At 49.6% G+C, this 19,265-nt stretch overlaps 1 protein-coding gene across 2 annotated transcripts; it reads left to right on the plus strand.

Moving 5' to 3' along the window:
* The first annotated feature begins 4,330 nt into the window (after positions 1-4,330).
* LOC125542582 (indole-2-monooxygenase-like) lies at positions 4,331-6,984 on the plus strand. Of its 2 annotated transcripts, XM_048705665.1 has the most exons (4): positions 4,331-4,996; positions 5,418-5,775; positions 6,069-6,145; positions 6,227-6,984. In XM_048705665.1, the coding sequence occupies exons 1-4, from the start codon at positions 4,502-4,504 to the stop codon at positions 6,848-6,850; spliced, it is 1,554 nt and encodes a 517-aa protein (XP_048561622.1). In that variant the 5' UTR covers positions 4,331-4,501; the 3' UTR covers positions 6,851-6,984. The 2 variants fall into 2 exon arrangements, with proteins under 2 accessions (XP_048561622.1, XP_048561620.1); XM_048705663.1 differs by lacking the exon at positions 6,069-6,145 and having other exon boundaries at positions 4,334-4,996; positions 5,418-5,732.
* The last annotated feature ends 12,281 nt before the right edge of the window (positions 6,985-19,265 follow it).

The following is a 19,265-nucleotide window of genomic DNA, read 5'->3' on the forward strand; positions in this document are numbered from 1 at the left end:
CCCATGTTTGTAATATCTCACTCCTCGGAGCCTAAGGAATAAATACTTGAGTTGTAGAGTTATGTTGTGATGCCATGTTGTAGTTACACATATCGAGCATATTGTGTGTATGATTGAAATGCTTGGTATGTGTGGGATCCGACAACCTAGTTGTTATCCTTGGCAACCTCTCTTATGGGGAAATGTAGTCTAGTGCTTCCATGAGCCATAGTAGTCCGCTACAGCCCGGTTCACCGGAGTCCTGCTAGCCCAGCACTACTGCTTAGGACACTTGACTGGCCGGCATGTGTTTAACTTCGTTCCTGTGTCTGTCCCTTCGGGGAAATGTCATGCGGTGACATCCGGAGTCCTTCCTAGCCTGCTACAGCCCGGGTTCCCGGAGTCCTGTTAGCCCAGTGCTACAGTCCGGATTCACACGCTGCTGACCGACATGCTCGATGTGATTCATGTATGCCTGTCCCCATAGGTTAGTGCCGCTTTGGGTTCACGACTAGCCATGTCGGCCCGGGTTCTCTGTCAAATGGATGCTAGCGACACTATCATATATGTGAGCCAAAAGGCGCAAACGGTCCCGGGCCATGGTAAGGCGACACCCGTGGGAATACCGTGCGTGAGGCCGCAAAGTGATATGAGGTGTTACCGGCTAGATCGATGTGACTTGGAATCGGGGTCCTGACAGTAAGGGGGGACAATATTGACCTGATAGGCTTGATTGAAACTTTTAAATCCTCCTTCTCTCCTCATGAGCTCTCTTCTATCGCGGGGGCGGATCGGTTTGATTGGAACTTCCTGCCCTCCTCGGGCCATTCTGGTGGCATTCTGTTAGGTTCGAAACGGGATGTTTTTGATTTTGTTGCTTTTGATCATGGTATATTTTGGGCCAGCACTGTGTTGTTTCATCGTTAGCTTAATTATCTTTGGGAATTTATGGTTGTGTATGGCCCGGCCAACCACTCCCTCTCTCCCATTTTTCTGGACGAAATTTCCAATAAAGTAGAAGCTTGTTCGCTCCCCTTAGTGATTGGTGGTGATTTTAACTTGCTTCGCTCCCCTGCGGACAAGAACACTAATAATTTTTTGTGGGCTTTGGCTGACGCCTTCAACGACTTCATCAGTTCATGCGCTCTGCGTGAGATCCCTAGGGTGGGATCTAGGTACACTTGGACCAACCACCAACCTTCTCCTATCCGCTCCGTCCTAGACCACGTCCTTGTTTGCTCGAATTGGGATTCTCTCTTCCCGTTAGCGACGCTTAAATCTAAGGCCTTTGTGGGCTCGGATCATGCCCCTTTTATTCTTGAAACTGGAAATCGTTCTATTTCTTCCCCTTCTAGATTTCAGTTTGACGCCTCTTGGCTCCTTATTGAGGGTTTTTATAATCTCCTTGGTTCTAAAATCAGTGCCATTCTTTCTGCTCCTCATCGTTCCTTTGGACCCATGGATGATTGGCATAAGTGCTTGGCCTTGCTTCGCAAATTCCTTCGGGGATGGTCCCAGAATCACTCGGCCCAGGAACGCAGGGATAAGGCCCTTCTCTTGGCCCAGATTGAGGCCCTTGATGCTCGGGCGGATACCTCTGGCCTCTCCGACTCTGATTGGGCCCTTCGGTTCTCCCTTGAACGTGCGTTGATGCACCTGCATCAGCTTAATGTGATTTACTGGCGCCAGAGGGGCGCGTCCAATTGGCTCCTAAAAGGGGATTCCCCCTCTGCTTATTTCTTTGCGATTGCAAATGGGAGATGGTGCAGATGTTTAATAGATAGCCTGATTATCGATGGGGTGCATACTTCCGACCAGGGCGTCATCCTTAACCATGTGGTCTCTTTCTTTTCTTCCGTTCTCTCCGCCAAGCCTGATCAGGGTTTCAGGCTTGCTACCAACTTCTGGAACCAGGGATCTTTGGTTTCTCAGGAGGAAAACTCGGACCTGATGATCCCCTATTCTGAAGAGGAAATCTTTTCTGCTATAAGGAAGGCTAACCCTAATTCTGCCTCTGGCCCGGATGGGTTCTCTATCCCCTTCTTTAAAAAGTTTTGGCCTATTCTTAAAAACCTTATTTGCCAAGTTATTCAAGGTTACTGCCTGGGCACAGTTGATATCTCCAGGCTTAATTATGTGGTTATCTCTCTTATCCCCAAGATTAAGGGTGCTGACTTAATTTCCCAGTTTAGACCTATCGCGCTCATCAATAACTTTGCCAAGTTCCCTGCCAAATGTCTGGCCACTCGCCTCACCCCAATGGCCCATCGCACCCTCTCTCATACTCAGTCTGCTTTTATCAAGGGTCGCTTCATCCTGGACGGAGTTCTCTGTCTCCACGAAATCGTTCATGACATTCACAAATCTGGGAACAAGGCAGTTATACTCAAATTAGATTTCGAAAAGGCTTACGATTCAGTTAGTTGGGGATTCCTGAGACAAGTCCTTCTTGCTAAAGGCTTTGACAGTGAGGTGGTACACCGTATCATGCAGTTGGTCATGGGGGGCCATACTGCTATTAATGTTAATGGGCATACTAGTAACTTCTTTAAAAACTCCAGGGGCTTGCGGCAAGGCGACCCAGCCTCGCCCATTCTTTTTAACTTCGTTGTGGACGCCCTATCTAACATCCTATCTAGAGCTGCGGAGGCCGGCCATATTTCCCCTGTTAGTTCCCACCTCATTCCGGAGGGTGTTACGCATCTTCAGTACGCCAACGATACTATCATCTTGGTGGAACTTAAAGATCTCTGCATCGGCCATCTCAAGTTTCTCCTCCTCTGTTTCGAAGCTCTTTCGGGGCTTAAGATTAATTTCTCTATAAGCGAAGTGATTGTCACTGGTGTTTCTGGCACCGAAGCTTTAAGGGTGGCTCGCTTATTAAATTGCTCTTTGGGTTCTTTTCCTATTAAGTATTTGGGCCTGCCTATCACTTCTGACAAGCTGTATGCCAAGGACTTCGCCCCTGTGGTGACCAAGGTCGGTAATTGTGTGATACCCTGGAGGGGCAGATATAATACTCAGGCGGGCAAAGTGGCCTTAATTAACGTCTGCCTCTCCTCTCTCCCTATGTTCTTGATGGGGTTCTACCTCCTCTCAATGGGCACCCATGCTGGTTTTGACAAACATAGTGGGGCCTTTTATTGGAACGCGACCGATAACAAGTGCAAGTATCGATTGGTTAAATGGGACACCATTTGTAAGCCCAAAAGCCTTGGGGGGCTGGGCATCATTAATACTCTAGTTATGAACAAATGTCTGATCATCAAATGGTGGTGGAAGTTCATGAATATCCCCCAGGACAAGCCTTTGTGGTTCAGCATCTTAAAGGCAAAATACTTCCCTTCCTGTAGCCCTATGTTTGCCCGGGCATCTGGGCATCTCAATTTGGCGTGATCTTGTTAAACTCCGGCCTACCTTTCAAGGCCTTGTCAAGTTTGTCGTTGGTAATGGTAAGTCTACTAGGTTCTGGCTCGACTGGTGGTGCGGGGCCTCCCCGCTGGCCTCTTCTTTCCCTGTTTTATTCTCCTACTGTCCGAACCCTCGGATCTCTATCTCTGAGCTTGCGTCGAGTAATTGGGACCTTCAGCTGCGCTGTTCTCTCTCTCCTGTAGAGTTGGAAGACTGGCAGCGTCTTGCTTCCCTCTTCCCTTCGCTCTCGGAGGAGGAAGACACAGTTGTGTGGCCCCATTCTCCCTCTGGCCGCTTCTCAGTTAAATCTCTTTATAGCAGACTCATTGAGGGATCCACCACCTCCAAATTTAAGTGGATTTGGAAAGCTCACATCCCCCCTAAGATTAAAGTGTTTCTCTGGCAAGCCTCTCGTGGGCGTCTACCTACGGGTGACCAAATTCGTAAACGTAATGGTCCGGGTTCTGACTGCTATGTTCTATGTGGGACGAGAGAAGATACACCTCATATTTTCTTTAACTGTGTCCTGGCTAAATTGTTTTGGTGTTGCATCAGATCCTGGTTGCATGTCTCCTGGGCTCCGACCTCCTTCGCGGACTTGCGTGCCTTGGCTTTCTCTTTGGTTGGGGCCAGAGGAGATTGTTTTGGGTCGGCTTTGCTGCCATGTGCTGGTCCTTGTGGACGACAAGGAATAAATTTACTATCGAAAATGTTTTTCCTGCTAAGCCTGCTGATTGCTTATTTAAGACTTGTATATTTCTGCAGCAGTGGATATTATTGACTAAGGAGGAGGACAGGGATGCATTTGACGCCATGTTAGCCAAGATCCGAAATTTTGCTATCTCCATCCTTCCAGTCCAAGCGGGCCCGTAGACGTTGCTGCGTTGCTACGCTATCTTATCTTCTTCCGGCCTGCGTGCCATGTACTGGCCTGGGAGCCATGTACTTAGACTTCCTTCTTCGTGTTCTGGCTTGATACTTCTGTGATCGTGGCTGGTTGTTTGGGTCTAGGTTAACTCTGCCTGGTGGCTTTATCTATAAAGTCGGGCTATGGCCTTTCCTCTATAAAAAAAAGTACTTACAAAGCCAGTCACCCCAACGTCGGTTCGCCATGGTGGATCTCCTGCAGAAACTCTTGCCAGAGACCCTGCCACGGGCATGGTTGTTTCTGTTCCTCTTCTGCCTCATCGTGTCTGTGCAGTACTGGTTCACCGGAAAGTTCGGTGCAAAAAGACAGCGGCTCCCGCCTTCGCCGCCGGCGCTGCCCATCATCGGGCACGTCCACCTCATCGGTTCCCTCCCCCACATCTCTCTCAGCGGCCTCGCAGGGAAGCATGGCCTCGACGTGATGCTCCTCCGCCTGCAGGGCACCGTGCCCAACCTCGTTGTGTCTTCCTCGAGCACTGCGGAGGCGGTGCTGCGCACTCATGACCACGTCCTCGCGTCACGGCCCTACTCCGTCGTCTCCGACACCATCATGTACCGCTCGTCTGTCATCGGCTTCGCGCCATATGGTGAGTACTGGCGGCAAGCAAGGAAGCTCGTCACCACACACATGCTGAGTGCTAAGAAGGTGCAGTCTTTCCGTGGCGCCGCTGCGGAGGAGGTACTGATTTTTAATTATATTTAATTTTTCAGGTACTGATAGCCTTTCTTTTAAGATCTTGCTCTCATTATTCTGGTACTGATTTGGACTCTCACTTCCATCAGAAACAAAATAACGGAATGGACTTTCATGTGGTCCTCTGCTAACTGTTTCTTCCTCAGTCCGGGTTTATTAGTTTCGCTCATAGTTTGTGCTTAACTTCTAAAATAAAATTAACTAATAATAGTAAAATATAGACTTTATGTGTAAAAAATGATACCACCTTAAACTACTTTTGAATAAGAATCAAACGGTAGTTGAATCTATATATGGTCCACCTTTGACCCAAAATACCAAGGAAACTTATATATTAACCTGGACCGAGAAAGTACTACATATGTAAATGTTAGCTTCTCATACTTTACGACCCATGCTATTATAGGTCAGCATGGCGATGGCCAAGATCAACCAGGCAGCAGCTACTGATGCTGCGGTGGACATGAGTGAGCTGCTCCACACATTCGCGAATGACATGGCGTGCCGCATTGTGTGGGGGAAGTTCTTCCTGAAAGATGGTCAAAGCAAGTTGTTCGGGGAACTCATCAAGGATACCTCACGGCTGCTAGGCGGGTTCAATTTGGAGGAGTACTTTCCGGCAGTGGGTAGGGTAGGAGTGCTCAAGAAGGCGGTTTGTGCCAAGGCCGAAAGAGTGAGGAACAGATGGGCCGATCTGCTGGACAAGGTGATCGACGATCATGTGAGTAAGCGCAAGAGTGGTTCTTCTACATCCTTTCTCGGTGCACCCATGGTGCACCAACACAAGAAAATATATCAAAACATTTGAGGAGCCCTCTACAAAAAGGACAAAATCACTGAAAATTTGTCAAAATGTACGTGCACTGTTTGAGCAGATTTTGCAATTTTGTCTTTTTTGTAGGGCGCTTGTCGAATGTTATTTGACCACCGAACTTTGCAAGCCCTCATAACATTTGTTGATCATCATTTGCACGAAGTTTCATATTTTTTCGAAATGTTTTGATATGTTTTCTTGCGTGGGTGCACCGTGGGTGCATCGAAAGTGGGTGCAGCCACTACTTTCCCGTGGATATTATGTTGTCTGTCCAACAGGAGTATGATCTCACAAGAGAGCACATGAAAGCTCTCCTGACCGTGAGTACAGATAATACCTTTCAAACTAAACAAGTTGATTTGTATATATCTATCATTGTCCTAATTAATTGATATATGCAGGATGTATTTTTTGGTGCAATAGATACATCAGCTAACGCCCTCGAATTCACCTTGGCTGAGCTCATGAAGAAGCCACACCTGATGGTGAAGCTACAAGATGAGGTGAGGGGTATTGTACCCCAACGACAAGAAATTATCTATGAAACCAACATGAACAACATGACGTACCTAAGAGCAGTCATAAAAGAGTCGCTCCGGTTACATCCTCTTGCTCCTCTCCTTGCTCCGCACCTTGCCATGGCTGACTGCATCATCGATGGATACACGGTTCCTGCTGGGACGCGTGTGGTCGTCAATGCATGGGCCATAGGTAGGGATCCGAGCCCCTGGGAGTATGCGGAAGAGTTCATTCCTGAAAGATTTACAGATGAAGGTAGCAGTATGCATGTCAACTTCAAGGGTAATGATTTTCAGTTCTTGCCGTTCGGAGCAAGGCGGAGGATGTGCCCTGGTATGAACCTCGGGGTCGCGAATGCGGAGCTTATGTTGGCAAACATTGTGTGCCATTTTGACTGGGAACTTCCGCCTGGGGTTGAGAGAAAAGATATTGATATGACAGAGGTGTTTGGGCTAACCGTTCGTCGGAAGGAGAAACTATTGTTGATTCCAAAATCACGCATGTAGTCGCGAAAATAAAACTATAAGGTAAATAGTGTGTTATATCGCATAATGTTTTTCTTTGTAAAGAAGGTGCTATTGGCAATAATGGTACAAATAAATAATAGCCAATTCTTTCTTATTATCGATACAAATATTGTTTTCGGACATCAATGGAGAAGTTTGACTACTAGCTACTTTTATTGTTACGTGAATAATGCACGGGAACTTGACAAACACGAATTGAAAACTCGCATGCTTAGTAGAAGTAGACCGTAAAAATCATAGGGAAATGATTGAAATCACCCGACAGAACATTACACGTGAGTCCGTCATCTTCGTGGCAATCGGATCAGATTTTAATGAGATGACCAGAAGCAACGTATTACCTATACTAGTTTTTGCAACTGAGTGGTTGTTGTGATTCCTCTCACCGCAACAACTGATGTGTTGTGAGATCTGAATCTGGATCCCATCGAGAGAAGCCACCACCCGTGCCACTCCAAAGCACCCCCACTGTGCCACCGCTGACGCCGGCGAGCACGCACTCCGCCATCGTGGTCGTCGGCCACCTCCACCACCATCAACCCTCTTTCCTCCTCCCTCTTCTCTCCTTCATCCAGCCGCGCCGCCACTGATGTCGGCGAACATGCGCTTAGCCGTTGCGGTCGTCGGCCGCCTCCACCACCCACCCACCCTCTCACCTCCTCCCTCTTCTCGGTCGACAGCGCCTGCTCCTGCTACTACCGGGTGATGAAAGAAGACGACCTCTCGACACTGACGACGCAAGCATCGTCCACTTCTGCAACATCACTACTGTTGCAGAAAACAAATGTGCAACAAGAACGTTGTTGCGAAGAAAAATCGCATGAAGGCCATTATTGCAAAGTAAACCGTAACAATACCTTTGTTGCAAAAAAAAATCCACAACACAACCTCTGTTGCAAAAAATTCTGCAACACAACCTCTGTTGTATAAAAATTCTGCAACACAATCTCTATTACAAATGTTTCCGCAACAAGGTCTTTGTTGCAAAGTAGAGAAAAGAAGTTCACCCTACTAGATCTGTATCAGACCGACGGCACGCGAGGTGGCGGATCTTTTAAAAAGATCCACCGGCCGATGCGTAGCAGCCCCCAAAATCATATGCACAAGTTTGGCGGAAAGAACTCTAAATCCTACCGATAATACCAAGGAACAGGATTAAATATATCAACAGAATTTCATGGGAATTTTCAAAACTTTGGTGGGGTCTGAAATATTTTAATCCTGAAATTTTGAGCCAAATTCAAACTAATTTCTTTAAATTAGATTAAAATCCAATTAAATTTGAAATCTCAAATCTAATTTTTTTTTCAAAAGTTCTGATATTGGGGTGAGACGCAAACTTGTTTTGTTTACGAAATAAAAAAACCTTGCCAAGGAGAAGATATCTCCAAACTTGTGAACATCTCTGAAAATAATTCAGCACATATATATATAGTAGACCAAGACATATGTTTTTATATTTAAAATTTTGATTCACAGTATGACAAACAGACTAATTACAGATTTCAAGGAAATGAGAGCTACGATGGCACAAATTTCTAGATCTAAATTTGATTCTCATGACACTGTGAAGCACGTTTAGATCTAAACTTTTTGGTCATAGTACATTAATGGTGTTTTTATTTGAAGAATTGATACTGTATATCCTGTGCTGACCACCCTCGAATTTCAACAAACCCATCAATTCTCAAAGCAACGTTTCATGCATGTGCGGATTAATTTACAAACGTATATATCATCAATCAATCGACACAAACTTATTCATCAGGCCCACCGATTCCAAGTAATCGTCCCAATCACGAGCATGCGACGCTGGAGGAGAAGGGCGCGAGGCTGAACTTGGTGGCCGACGCGTAGTTGAAGTTGATCTTGTCGCCGTTGTACACCGGGGAGCCGTTGTTCAGGGTGCCGAGCTTGCTGTCGGCGTCCGGCCGGAAGACGTTGGGGTCCACGGGCTCGGAGGATTTGAACCCGGGGGCAAGCAGCTTGACGTCCGTCTGTGTGCAGATGCACCTGTTCTCCACCTCCACGGCGTACTCTGGGTTCCCTCTGGCGTTCATCCCCGTGGCGGTCTGGGTCACGTGAAGGTCCGACAGGGTGCACTCCCGAAACTCCGCATTGCCTTTACCAACACCAACAACAAAAACAAGTAGAAAATCGATCAAAATCGACATGAGAAAATTAGATTCGTCCGATTTGGATTCGGAGAGTGGATCAACGGATTGAATACCTCTGCTGCAGAGGCTGACGAGCATCAGCATCCCAAAGATCCTCATCATCGTGGCCTCCATTTTTTTTCTCTCCTAAGTACTTTTGCTGTACGTGTGTATTGTGCTCACGGTTTTGGGTACCGCCCGAGAAAAACGGTTACCGGGCGGATACCGAGTTTCTCGCTGCCCCACGAGAAAGATCGATCCCGAGCAAAAAATTCCGATTTTTTTGAATTTTTACCTACAACGTAGTCTGAAATAAGAGAGCATCTCTGTAGTGTGACAAAACTTAGCTGCGGTGCGATGGTAACCATGCAGTTACTTCACCCAGACGACGCAGGTTCGATTCCCCTACTCTACACAACATTTTTTTAAAAGAAGTAGCAGGCAAGACTCGAACTCCTGACCTCTTTACCTAGAGCGGGTAGACTACCACTTCGTTGTGCAATATCAGTTTAAGTTCTGTCTACCTCTAGTATAAAAAATTTTGAATTCAAAAATAAATTTCGTCCGAAATATATTCGGTATTTCTCGGTAACCGTGGTAACCGAGAATCTCGCCCCCCCACGAGAAAATTCGTCCATTCGGAGTCCAAAACCTTGATTGTGCTTGTTGTAATGCTATTCTGCATCTTTCTCTGCCGGCTATTTCTAAGCCTAGATGGAGCAGTTTTTTGATGCGGTGCGTTGATTACGCCCTCCCTATTTATCTCTCTATATAACGCTTTTGATTATTATTACGGTTCCATAATTAAATTGGAGTATATGCCATGTCAAGGATACCTTGCAAACCTGTGATATACATATGTTTATTTGCCGATTGGTTTCCGTACAATAATTTTGAAAGATCGGTTACTTTCCTTTATTACTATTCGACACCGATCCTAAGATCGCATACGCCTCACACTTATTCTCCTAGATCTGGTCCTCCGTCGCTTGATCTTTCTGATTCTAGTTTTTTTTAACCGAGCATGTGAAGCCCTCGTTTCTACCAAGAAGAAGATGAACAATAAAATAGAGCCAGCAAAGAGAACTCTTCATAATTTTTTTTTGCCAGCGTATACTTTTCTTTGCGGAAAACTTCCGATCTAGGGCAGAAGCAAATGCGAATGCAGGGATTCGAGGGGATGGGTCTCGCATCTCGCGTCTTCGCGCAGGACGGATGAGCGCGCCGGCGCCGGCACCCCTATCTCCTTCCTCCGGCATCCCCTGCTCCTGCCGCGACCGGATCTGAGATCCCCACCGCGTCCTCTCTTCACCGCCCCTCCTTCGAGCTCCTCCGCCTCCCTGGACAATGCAATCGAGTTCGTGAGCCTCCCGGCCGGTGGCCGCTCCAACCTCGCCGCTCGCTGCCCCAGCTCCGGCCACTCAGCTTGCTGCGGCGGTGCTTGCCCTCCGCAGGGCGGGCCCGGCCATCTGAGGCCACCTCCGCAAGCCCGCTCCGGCATCACCGGCGGCCGCTCCGACCTCGTCGCCCGCTGCCCCAGCTCCCGCCGCCTTGCTTGCCTTGGCAGCCCTCGCCCAGCCCGCAACGACGGGGGCCACTTCACCACCGGCGGCTGCTCCGACCTCGCCGCCCGTAGCCGTTGCTCCCGCCTCTCAGCTTGTTGTGGTTGTCCTTGCCCCGGCCATCCAACACCACCTACGCAAGCCAGCTACGACGGCTGCCATCCCGGCACCACCGGCTGCCGGTGCCTCCGCTTCCGGCTTGCTGCTACCACCTACAGCGTCGAGCTCGGGCCCTGTTCAGTCGGATTTGGCAACAGAAGCTTCGCTGCGCCCCTCCTGTGGGCTGACGGATGAGATGACAGTCTGGAAGCTTGTCCAATCCCGCCGCATGCGCCAGGCTCTGCCATCCCCTGCCTTCAAGCATCATGAGCGCGCCCCTCCGCCCATGTGGCTCAGGAATAGGTATTTCCACTGCTTTGCTAAAGTCCATCGGGCGGTTAAGTGCAGGGATCCGGTCCGGTGCATTCGATGCTTTCAATCAGGTCATCGTGTGAGGGATGGATGCCAACCAATGTCGTGGCCTGCGACATGTCCTCCATGATCTATGGCTCCTGGTGTTTGTCCTCCCCAATCGATAGCTCGTTGATGGGCTTCAGTTGTTGCGTTTCAAGGAGCCGCTAAGAATGGCGACCCCCAATAGCTCTAGCGGATGTGGTGCTTGAGTCTGCTTTTGCGGTTGATTCGTTGTTCTCTGATCTTCAAGGCGTAACTTCCTCCCAGCTGAAGGAGGCGGTCCAGCCTCTACACGATGTTGTTGGCTCCATGCAGGGTTGGATGCTTCAGATGGGGAACTTTCTGGAGCGTGCTGAGGTTGTTCTGAGTGGGCTCTTTCAGGTGCCGTCTGTGCTGCAGACCAGTGTTGTGTCAAACCCCTTGGATGTGCATGATGTTAACCTTGAGGATGAGTGTTTAGTCGGGCTTCATGGACGTTTCTCTCCTCGTGCTTGGGTCAGCTCGCCGTTGTCTGCCTCTGAGGGTTCGTGCATCGATGTGGTTGTTGCTCCGGTGCTACAAATCATGCCCGAGCTTTTAGAGCTTTGTAGGGAACGGACTCCACTTCTCTCCGTGGAGCAACTGAAGGTGGAGTTGCCGACGACCTTGTGTGAGGGGCGGTTTCCGCCTCCATCATGTGAGCAATTAGAGACCTATGAGTCCATTATGCCAGAGGTTTCTATGGTGGATGATGTTGGTGCAGTCAGTATGTTGGCACCTGCTCCTGTGGCGTTGAGCCAGCCTCTCGCCTTAGGGACTCATGGAGGTTCCGATGTTTCCGTTACCCAATCGCATGTGACCGTTGGGCGGGTGGAGACCGTGCATGACAAGGTTGATGCGATTCTCTTTGAAATAGAGGTTCATAGCTTGCTCAAACGCGTGTAGGTGGCTTGTCCTAGATCTGGCAGGATGATTGTGGAAAAGGCTCTTAGAAAAAAAGCAAGAACAAGGCCACAGAAAAGGCATCCGCAGCAGCTACATAATGGATGGTCATCTGTTTCTCGGGTCATCCTTAGGGTCTGGTTTGTTTTCGTGGATTTGGTGGTGTGTATGGTGTTCGGCCGAGGTACTCTGGTTGGAGGTGTCTTTGTGTTGTAGACATGGGGTTGGTGGTCGTTGCGTGTTGGGTATGGTTGTGAGGCTAACCTTGTGCTTGTGGGGTTGGATGCTCTGTGAGTAGTCCACATGTGGTTGATTGTATGGGTTTTCGTCCGGTTTTCCATTAATTAGCTGAGCAATTTTCTTCTGCTTAATTAATTGATGAGGCAAATATTTTGTCTCCGTTTCAAAAAAAATCATGGCAGTACAATGAACATATGAAATAATAAAAATTACATTCAGATCGGTGGACCACCTAGCGACGATTAGAAGCACGGAAGTGCACCAAATATGCGCCGCCATCACTGTAAAAACTGATATGAATTGGGGCTGCTAGCTTGAAACGGATGAATTGTATATGTTTGAGAATCATAAAACGGAAGCCTAACATGTTTTCCTAACTGACAGGCATGACAGAGTGGTGACCCATCTTTATTGTATGAAATAGACTTGAAGTGTTGAAGACGTGACATGGTGTGATGACCAGGATGTCCGAGGCGGCGATGCCAGAGTGATGACGAAGTGGTTGTGACGAGAGCTTCATCTTGTCGAGGACGACAAACGAGATACAGGGGCCTGAGACTGTTGCAGCGAAGGATCACGACCTTGGAAGGAAACGCCTTCATCGAGAATATGAAAGGATCAAATTCAACGGAACAAAAATTGTCAGTAGTGAGTTGGTGAACAGAGATAAGATTTTTAATAATGTGAGGAACGACAAGAATATTATGAAGAGAGAGGGATTGGCCTGAAGATGGAAGTGTAGATTGACCAACCTGAGTTGCAGGAACGGTTTGGCCATTACCTACTATGATAGTTTGAGTGGAAGGCTTTAGAGAGGAGATAGTACCATGATTCGATGACATGTGGGAGGAAGCTCCCATGTCCATGTACCACTCCTGATTTCCAGGAAGATGCATGTTGTTGAGTGTGTTCAGAAGTGTTGGGTCGAGGTGTTGCTGATGCCCGCTGTAGGTGGGAGTTGTCCGAGGTGGGCCATATGTCGCGTACCGCCTGCGGGGAAGCAGCTGCTGGTCATGGACCCAGGACGCCAGGAGCGCGCCATGGTTGTGGTTGCCACGGCGCTGGAGCAGGGTGTTGATGAAGCTGTGCATGCGTTGTAGGCCAGTCCAGGGATTGTACATCCAGGGCTTGGAGCGGCCACGTCCTGGGCCGCCGCTGCGATTGTTGCTGAAGGTGTCGTGGCCGCGGCTGCGATTGTTGCTGAAGGTGCCGCGGCCGCCGCTGTTGGACAAGCCAGAAGAGGGAGCGAGAGGACACTGAGCACCGTTGTTGTGTCCTCCCCTGGACAATGGAGCGCGTTCGCCGCCCGCACTTGGCAATATAGTATTACCGCTGGCCCAGAGTGCAGTAGCAGAAACGTTCTTTGCATCCGTCTTCTTCTGTGCTTCTTCAAGAATGAGGGCCGAGCGCGTCTGGAGGAAAGATGGAAACGACACCTACAACGGAAGAAAGGACCGTAGGTGGCTGAATTGCTCGTTGAGGCCATGGAGCATCGTTAGGACAAGCGTCTCATCAGAGATGGTTATGCCGACATCACCGAGAGCATCGGAGAGAGACTTGAGCTTGGCGCGGTAGTCATGGACGAACATGTCTCCTTGCGGTGTGTTGCGGAACTCGGCGTCGAGGGCGAGGGCGCGGCTTTTCTTGTTGTCGTGGAAGAGGTTGGCGATGGAGTCCCACACCTGCCGCACCATGGAGCCTGGAGCCATGATGATGCCGAACAGCTCGATGGAAATCAAGCCATAAATCCAGGAGAGCACCATGTAGTCATCACATCCCCAATCGGAGGTGGGCGATGTGTCGGAGGGGGTGGCGGCGGCGTCGCCGGTGACGTGGTTGGAGAGGCCATAGCGTCCAAGAGCTACGAGAAAAAGCTCACTCCACTTGGAGTAGGTAGAGTCCTGTGATCGAGGGTGATGGTCACATAGGTTTTGATTGAAGCAACGTAGGAGGAGGGTGCAGGGACGGTGGCAGGGGAGGGTGCGACGGCAGCCTTGCCTTGCTCCGCGGCAAGGCACTTGAGTTCTTCTTCGCGCATCCTAATGATGGACTTGCAGTTCTTGAGCTCCTCTTAGAGCTTCTGCAACTTGTCGGTGTTCATGGTGGTGGGAAAGAAAGAGGTGGTGTTGGGCGCTGGTGTTTAGAGAGAGAGGATCGATCTGCTCGATACCATGTATAAACTGATATGAATCGGCTCTGCTAGCTTGCATGCCTCCTCTCTTCATTATGTCATATATATACACAAGTACAGGGTAATCAATTTGAGTTACAAGTTTAGGTCGGATACAAACCGACGTGATCTATATTAGGAACTCTAGCTATAGCAGCCGGACTAGGACTCTCCAACAATCACAACCCCTCACTCCCCGGGGCCAGGCAAAATGTATTGTAGTAAACACCGGAAGCCATCTTGCTAAGACCCTATAGGACGCATCAGGACATCAACCACCGCCAATGAGCAGAAGCGTAGATCAGAAGGATCCAACCTAAAGACACACTTATGTAAATGGATGAAGACTAAATCCGATAGGATCCACCAAAGACAACCACCGAATGATTCCCAAGAGATCCGCTAGAGACACACCTCCACCCACCCTCCAACAATGCTAGACACACCACTGGGTTGGCCCTATGCAGGGAGAACCTTATTCCACCAAAAGAAAACTTTTCACCTAAATTCAGAACATGGGATCCAGTCTATAGAATCAAGAAACTGTAGTACCGAAGATTACATGTGCAAATTCCAGCAGTGAACAACAGATGCTAATAAAACAGAGTCAGTTAAACTGAAATCCCAAGATTCTTTGTTAGGAAGTTGGTGCACAAATCTAAATCCAACTTCTGCATTTGGCGTGAGCAACACTAAAATCTACATTTGTCCAAGTCACGATTGTTACCTGTTCATCACTGTGCATCTATACAGAACCAGAACCTGAATTGTCAAAGCATTCCAAAAATCTCCCTAAGGGGGTCATAGGTGATTCAGGCCAATCAACCCAGTGTCCATAATTCTTCAGACCAATTGTTTATCTCAGATAGACGAGGTGTAACCCAGATCCAACAAAGTACCAAAATAAATTAAGAAAACAACCCATGGTCATGATCAGGACTGGTGGGTGCTGGTTAGGTAGATAGGTATGCAGGTGTGTCTGAAGGAAAGGTGCGTGGAACAGCAATGGTAGGTAACTGGTGGTGAGGGTGGCGACGGTGGCTACGGAGCTGTCGCTCCTCTAAAACCTTGTTACAGCGCTGCTAGAAGGAGGGCGAGAGAGGGCCGGCCGGGGGCCTTTTGCCCACGGCCGAGCAAGATGGAAGGGATTTCCTTCTTAATTCATGCTTGATTAGATTGATACATCTTCTCTCTTTATATAAAGAGGTTTACTTGACTCCCAAATAAGGCTTACTTGACCCCGAAGCAAGCAACCCTTATTTCTAATTAACCCTAAGACTAACGGGCTATACTACCAGCCCAGGCCCATTGGGCCCATTACGTACTCTAACACTAAACCCCACCTAGACATGCAGCTTGTCCTCGAGCTGCAGCCTAACCAACTTATAACCATTACTCGACGCAACACAAACCTAAAACCTAAAAACAAGCCTTTTACATCTCGGCTTGTTTTATTACCCTCTACCTGAAATGGATTGGGACGCTTTATTTTGGACCCCTTAACAAAAAGTGGACACCGTCCACACATTGGACATACACGTGTACAGCCACCTAAATCCCATGGACACCACCTGGACAAAGGGAGTGCATGTATATGGCCACCTGGAAGTGGTTGCAAGAGCGACCAGCAGAGGCGCCCTCACGGCGGCCGGCGACGGAATGCAGTGGTGCTACACGGTGTGGTCCTGTCGGTGACACCCTGCCTTCTCCCCGCCGGACGGCTGTTGGTCTGCACTGCACAGGGAAGAGTGGAGGGCTTGCGATGGAGAATGACGAGGAGGGGTGCGCCCCCAACCACCGATGTCACAGACTTTGAGGTCGCTACCCGTGTGGAAAAGAACGTGCCCAAGATCCCTGATGTAGCAGACAAGATCGAGGTCCTTTACGTAACAAAGCGCAGCTGGGAGAAGCGGCAGCTGCAGACCACACATCTCCCGCACACGCCGATGCGCTAGGAGGCCGCGCACAGCAGCCTGCAGCCTTACCCGCCGCCGACACGTGGTGGGTAGTGATCCAAGCCGGAAGCAGCAACGGCGATGGCGGGAACTTGATCTGCTTGATGGGGACGTCATGGGGAAGCGGTAATAGCGACGACAGGAACTTGATCTGGTGGATCGGGACTCCCGCCGGCGCGGTCGATGCGGGGCCGGAGCTGACCGGTGGTGGCTGCTGCAGCGGAGCGCCGGGCACGGCGAAGGCCGCCAGGAGTGGCGGTTGCCTCTGTAGCCAGGGCGGGGCGGTACTGGCGGTGGATGGCAGCTGTAGCGGCCCGGCGAGTGCGGCGGGGACGCCCTCGGGCAGCGGCAGCGGCTGCAGCGGCGGAGCACCGGGCGCGGCGGAAGCTGCCAGGAGCGGCGGCTGCCACTGCAGCCAGGGCGGGGCGATGGATGGAAGCTGCAGCGGCTGCTGTAGCGGCCCAGCGAGCGCGGCGGAGGCTGCCTGGTGTAGCGGCTGCCACGGCAGCCACGGCGGCGACGGGTGGCGCAGCCGGGTGTGGCCCGTAGGACCCGACCAAGAACAGGCGGATCTCCTGGACCGCCTGGGTTAGGTCCCGCAGCGCCCCGGACACCTCCTCCGGGGTGAGGACGACGGGGGCAAGCGCGATGGAGGATCCAGTCGCGGGCAGGAGTGGGGCGACAGTCGTGGTGGTCACCGGAGGCAGCGAGGTGACCGGTGGCGGAAGAGACGGGTTGAGCGGCGTTGAATACATGATCGATCCGAAGCTAGCTGATACCAAATTGTTATGACGCTGCTAGAAGGAGGGCGTGAGAGGGCCGACCGGGGGCCTTTTGCCCACGGCCGAGCAAGATGGAAGGGAGTTTCTTCTTAATTATTGCTTGATTCGATTGATACATCTTTATATAGAGAGGTTTACTTGACTCTCAAGCAAGACTTACTTACCCCTAAGCAAGTGACCCTTATCTCTAATTAATCCTAAGACTAACGGGATATACTACCAGCACATGCCCATTAGACCCATTAAGTACTCTAACACACGTCACGAGTAATCTCCGTCGCACTCGGACCTCCTGGACGACACTTGCGGGACAATTACTGAAGAGTGGGAAAATCCTAAGACCAAAATTGAAACCGAGACTTCAGCACTGGGCTATCTGCTAGCAGCCAGATTTGGTGCAAGCCATGTCGTGCTCCTGCCGTCGTAGGCTCATAGGCAACGAAGACCTTGGATCTTCACTGGGCACATACCTTAGGAGTGTGTGGCGAACACATTCGAACTTGATGTGCCACCTGGACAGCGTGCTTACAACGACCGACGCGGCTCTGGCCGCTGCCTGCGCCGCGCTCACGCACGCCGCTCTGCCGCGAGCACCGGCCACACGCTCCGCTGCGAACCCCCATGTGCTCTGCCGCCTGATACACCTCTGTCGTATGTATAATTTTTTATTGTTCCATGCCAATATTATTCAACTTTCATATACTTTTGGCAATTTTTTATACTATTTTTGGGACTAACATATTGATCCAGTGCCCAGTGCCAGTTCCTGTTTGTTGCGTGTTTTTTGTTTCACAGAATAACCATATCAAATGGAGTCCAACGGGATAAAAACTGACGGAGATTTTTTTTTGGAATATATATGATTTTTGGGAAGAAAAATCCACGCGAGACGATGCCCGAGGGGGCCACGAGGTAGGGGGCGTGCCCCAGGGAGGCAGGCGCGCCCCTGACCCTCGTGGCCACCCCATTAGGCGGTTGATGCCCTTCTTTCGCCGCAAGAAATCTTATATCCGGATAGAGATCCTGTTAAAATTTCAGCCCAATCGGAGTTACGGATCTCCGGAAATATAAGAAATGGTGAAAGGGAAGAATCTAAGAACGCAGAAACAGAGAGAGACAGAGAGACAGATCCAATCTCGGAGGGGCTCTCGCCCCTCCCGTGCCATGGAGGCCATGGACCAGAGGGGAAACCCTTCTCCCATCTAGGGAGGAGGTCAAGGAAGAAGAAGAAGGGAAGGAGGGGGGCTCTCTCCCCCTCGCTTCCGGTGGCACTGGAGTGCCACCAGGGGCCATTATCATCACCGCGATCTACACCAACACATCCGCCATGTTCACCAACATCTCCATCACCTTCCCCCTCTATCTACAGCGGTCGACTCTCCCGCAACCCGTTGTACCCTCTACTTGAACATGGTGCTTTATGCTTCATATTATTATCCAATGATGTGTTGCCATCCTATGATGTCTGAGTAGATTTTCGTTGTCCTATCGGTGGTTGATGAATTTCTATGATTGATTTAATTTGCTTGTGGTTATGTTGCTGTCCTTTGGTGCCCATCATATGATTGCGCATGTGGATCACACCCTAGGGTTAGTTGTATGTTGATAGGACTATGTATTGGAGGGCAAGAGTGATAGAAGCTTCAACCTAGCATAGAAATTGATGCATACGGGATTGAATGGCGACCAATATACCTTAATGCTATGGTTGGGTTTTACCTTAATGAACCTTAGTAGTTGTAGATGCTTGCTAACAGTTCCAGTCATAAGTGCATAGAATTCCAAGTCAGGGATGACATGCTAGCAGTGGCCTCTCCCACATAATAATTGCTATCGGTCTAGTAAAGTAGTCAATTGCTTAGGGGCAATTTCACAACTCCTACCACCACTTTTCCACACTCGCTATATTTACTTTATTGCTTCTTTACTTACAACAGCCCCTACTTTTTATTTACTTGCTCTTTATTATCTTGCAAACCTATCCAACAACACCTACAAAGTACTTCTAGTTTCATACTTGTTCTAGGTAAAGCGAACCACGAGTAGAAAACGGAGCTTTAAAACCGGTTCGTAAGGGCCTTTAGTGCCGGTTCCATAACCGACACTAATTGGTGGGCACTAAAGGCCCCCCCTTTAATACTTCTTGAATAAGTAG

This window comes from Triticum urartu, chromosome 3, assembly GCF_003073215.2.
Source record: "Triticum urartu cultivar G1812 chromosome 3, Tu2.1, whole genome shotgun sequence".
Lineage (NCBI taxonomy): Eukaryota > Viridiplantae > Streptophyta > Magnoliopsida > Poales > Poaceae > Triticum > Triticum urartu.

What these genes read in the sequence shown, in the direction of transcription:
- LOC125542582 (XM_048705665.1), top strand. Translation starts at nt 4,502, where the DNA reads ATGGTGGATCTCCTGCAGAAACTCTTGCCAGAGACCCTGCCACGGGCA. An exon ending in TTCTACATCCTTTCTCGGTG is followed by an intron (nt 5,776 to 6,068) that starts CACCCATGGTGC and finishes GGTGCAGCCACT; the next exon opens with ACTTTCCCGTGGATATTATG. An exon ending in ACATGAAAGCTCTCCTGACC is followed by an intron (nt 6,146 to 6,226) that starts GTGAGTACAGAT and finishes TGATATATGCAG; the next exon opens with GATGTATTTTTTGGTGCAAT.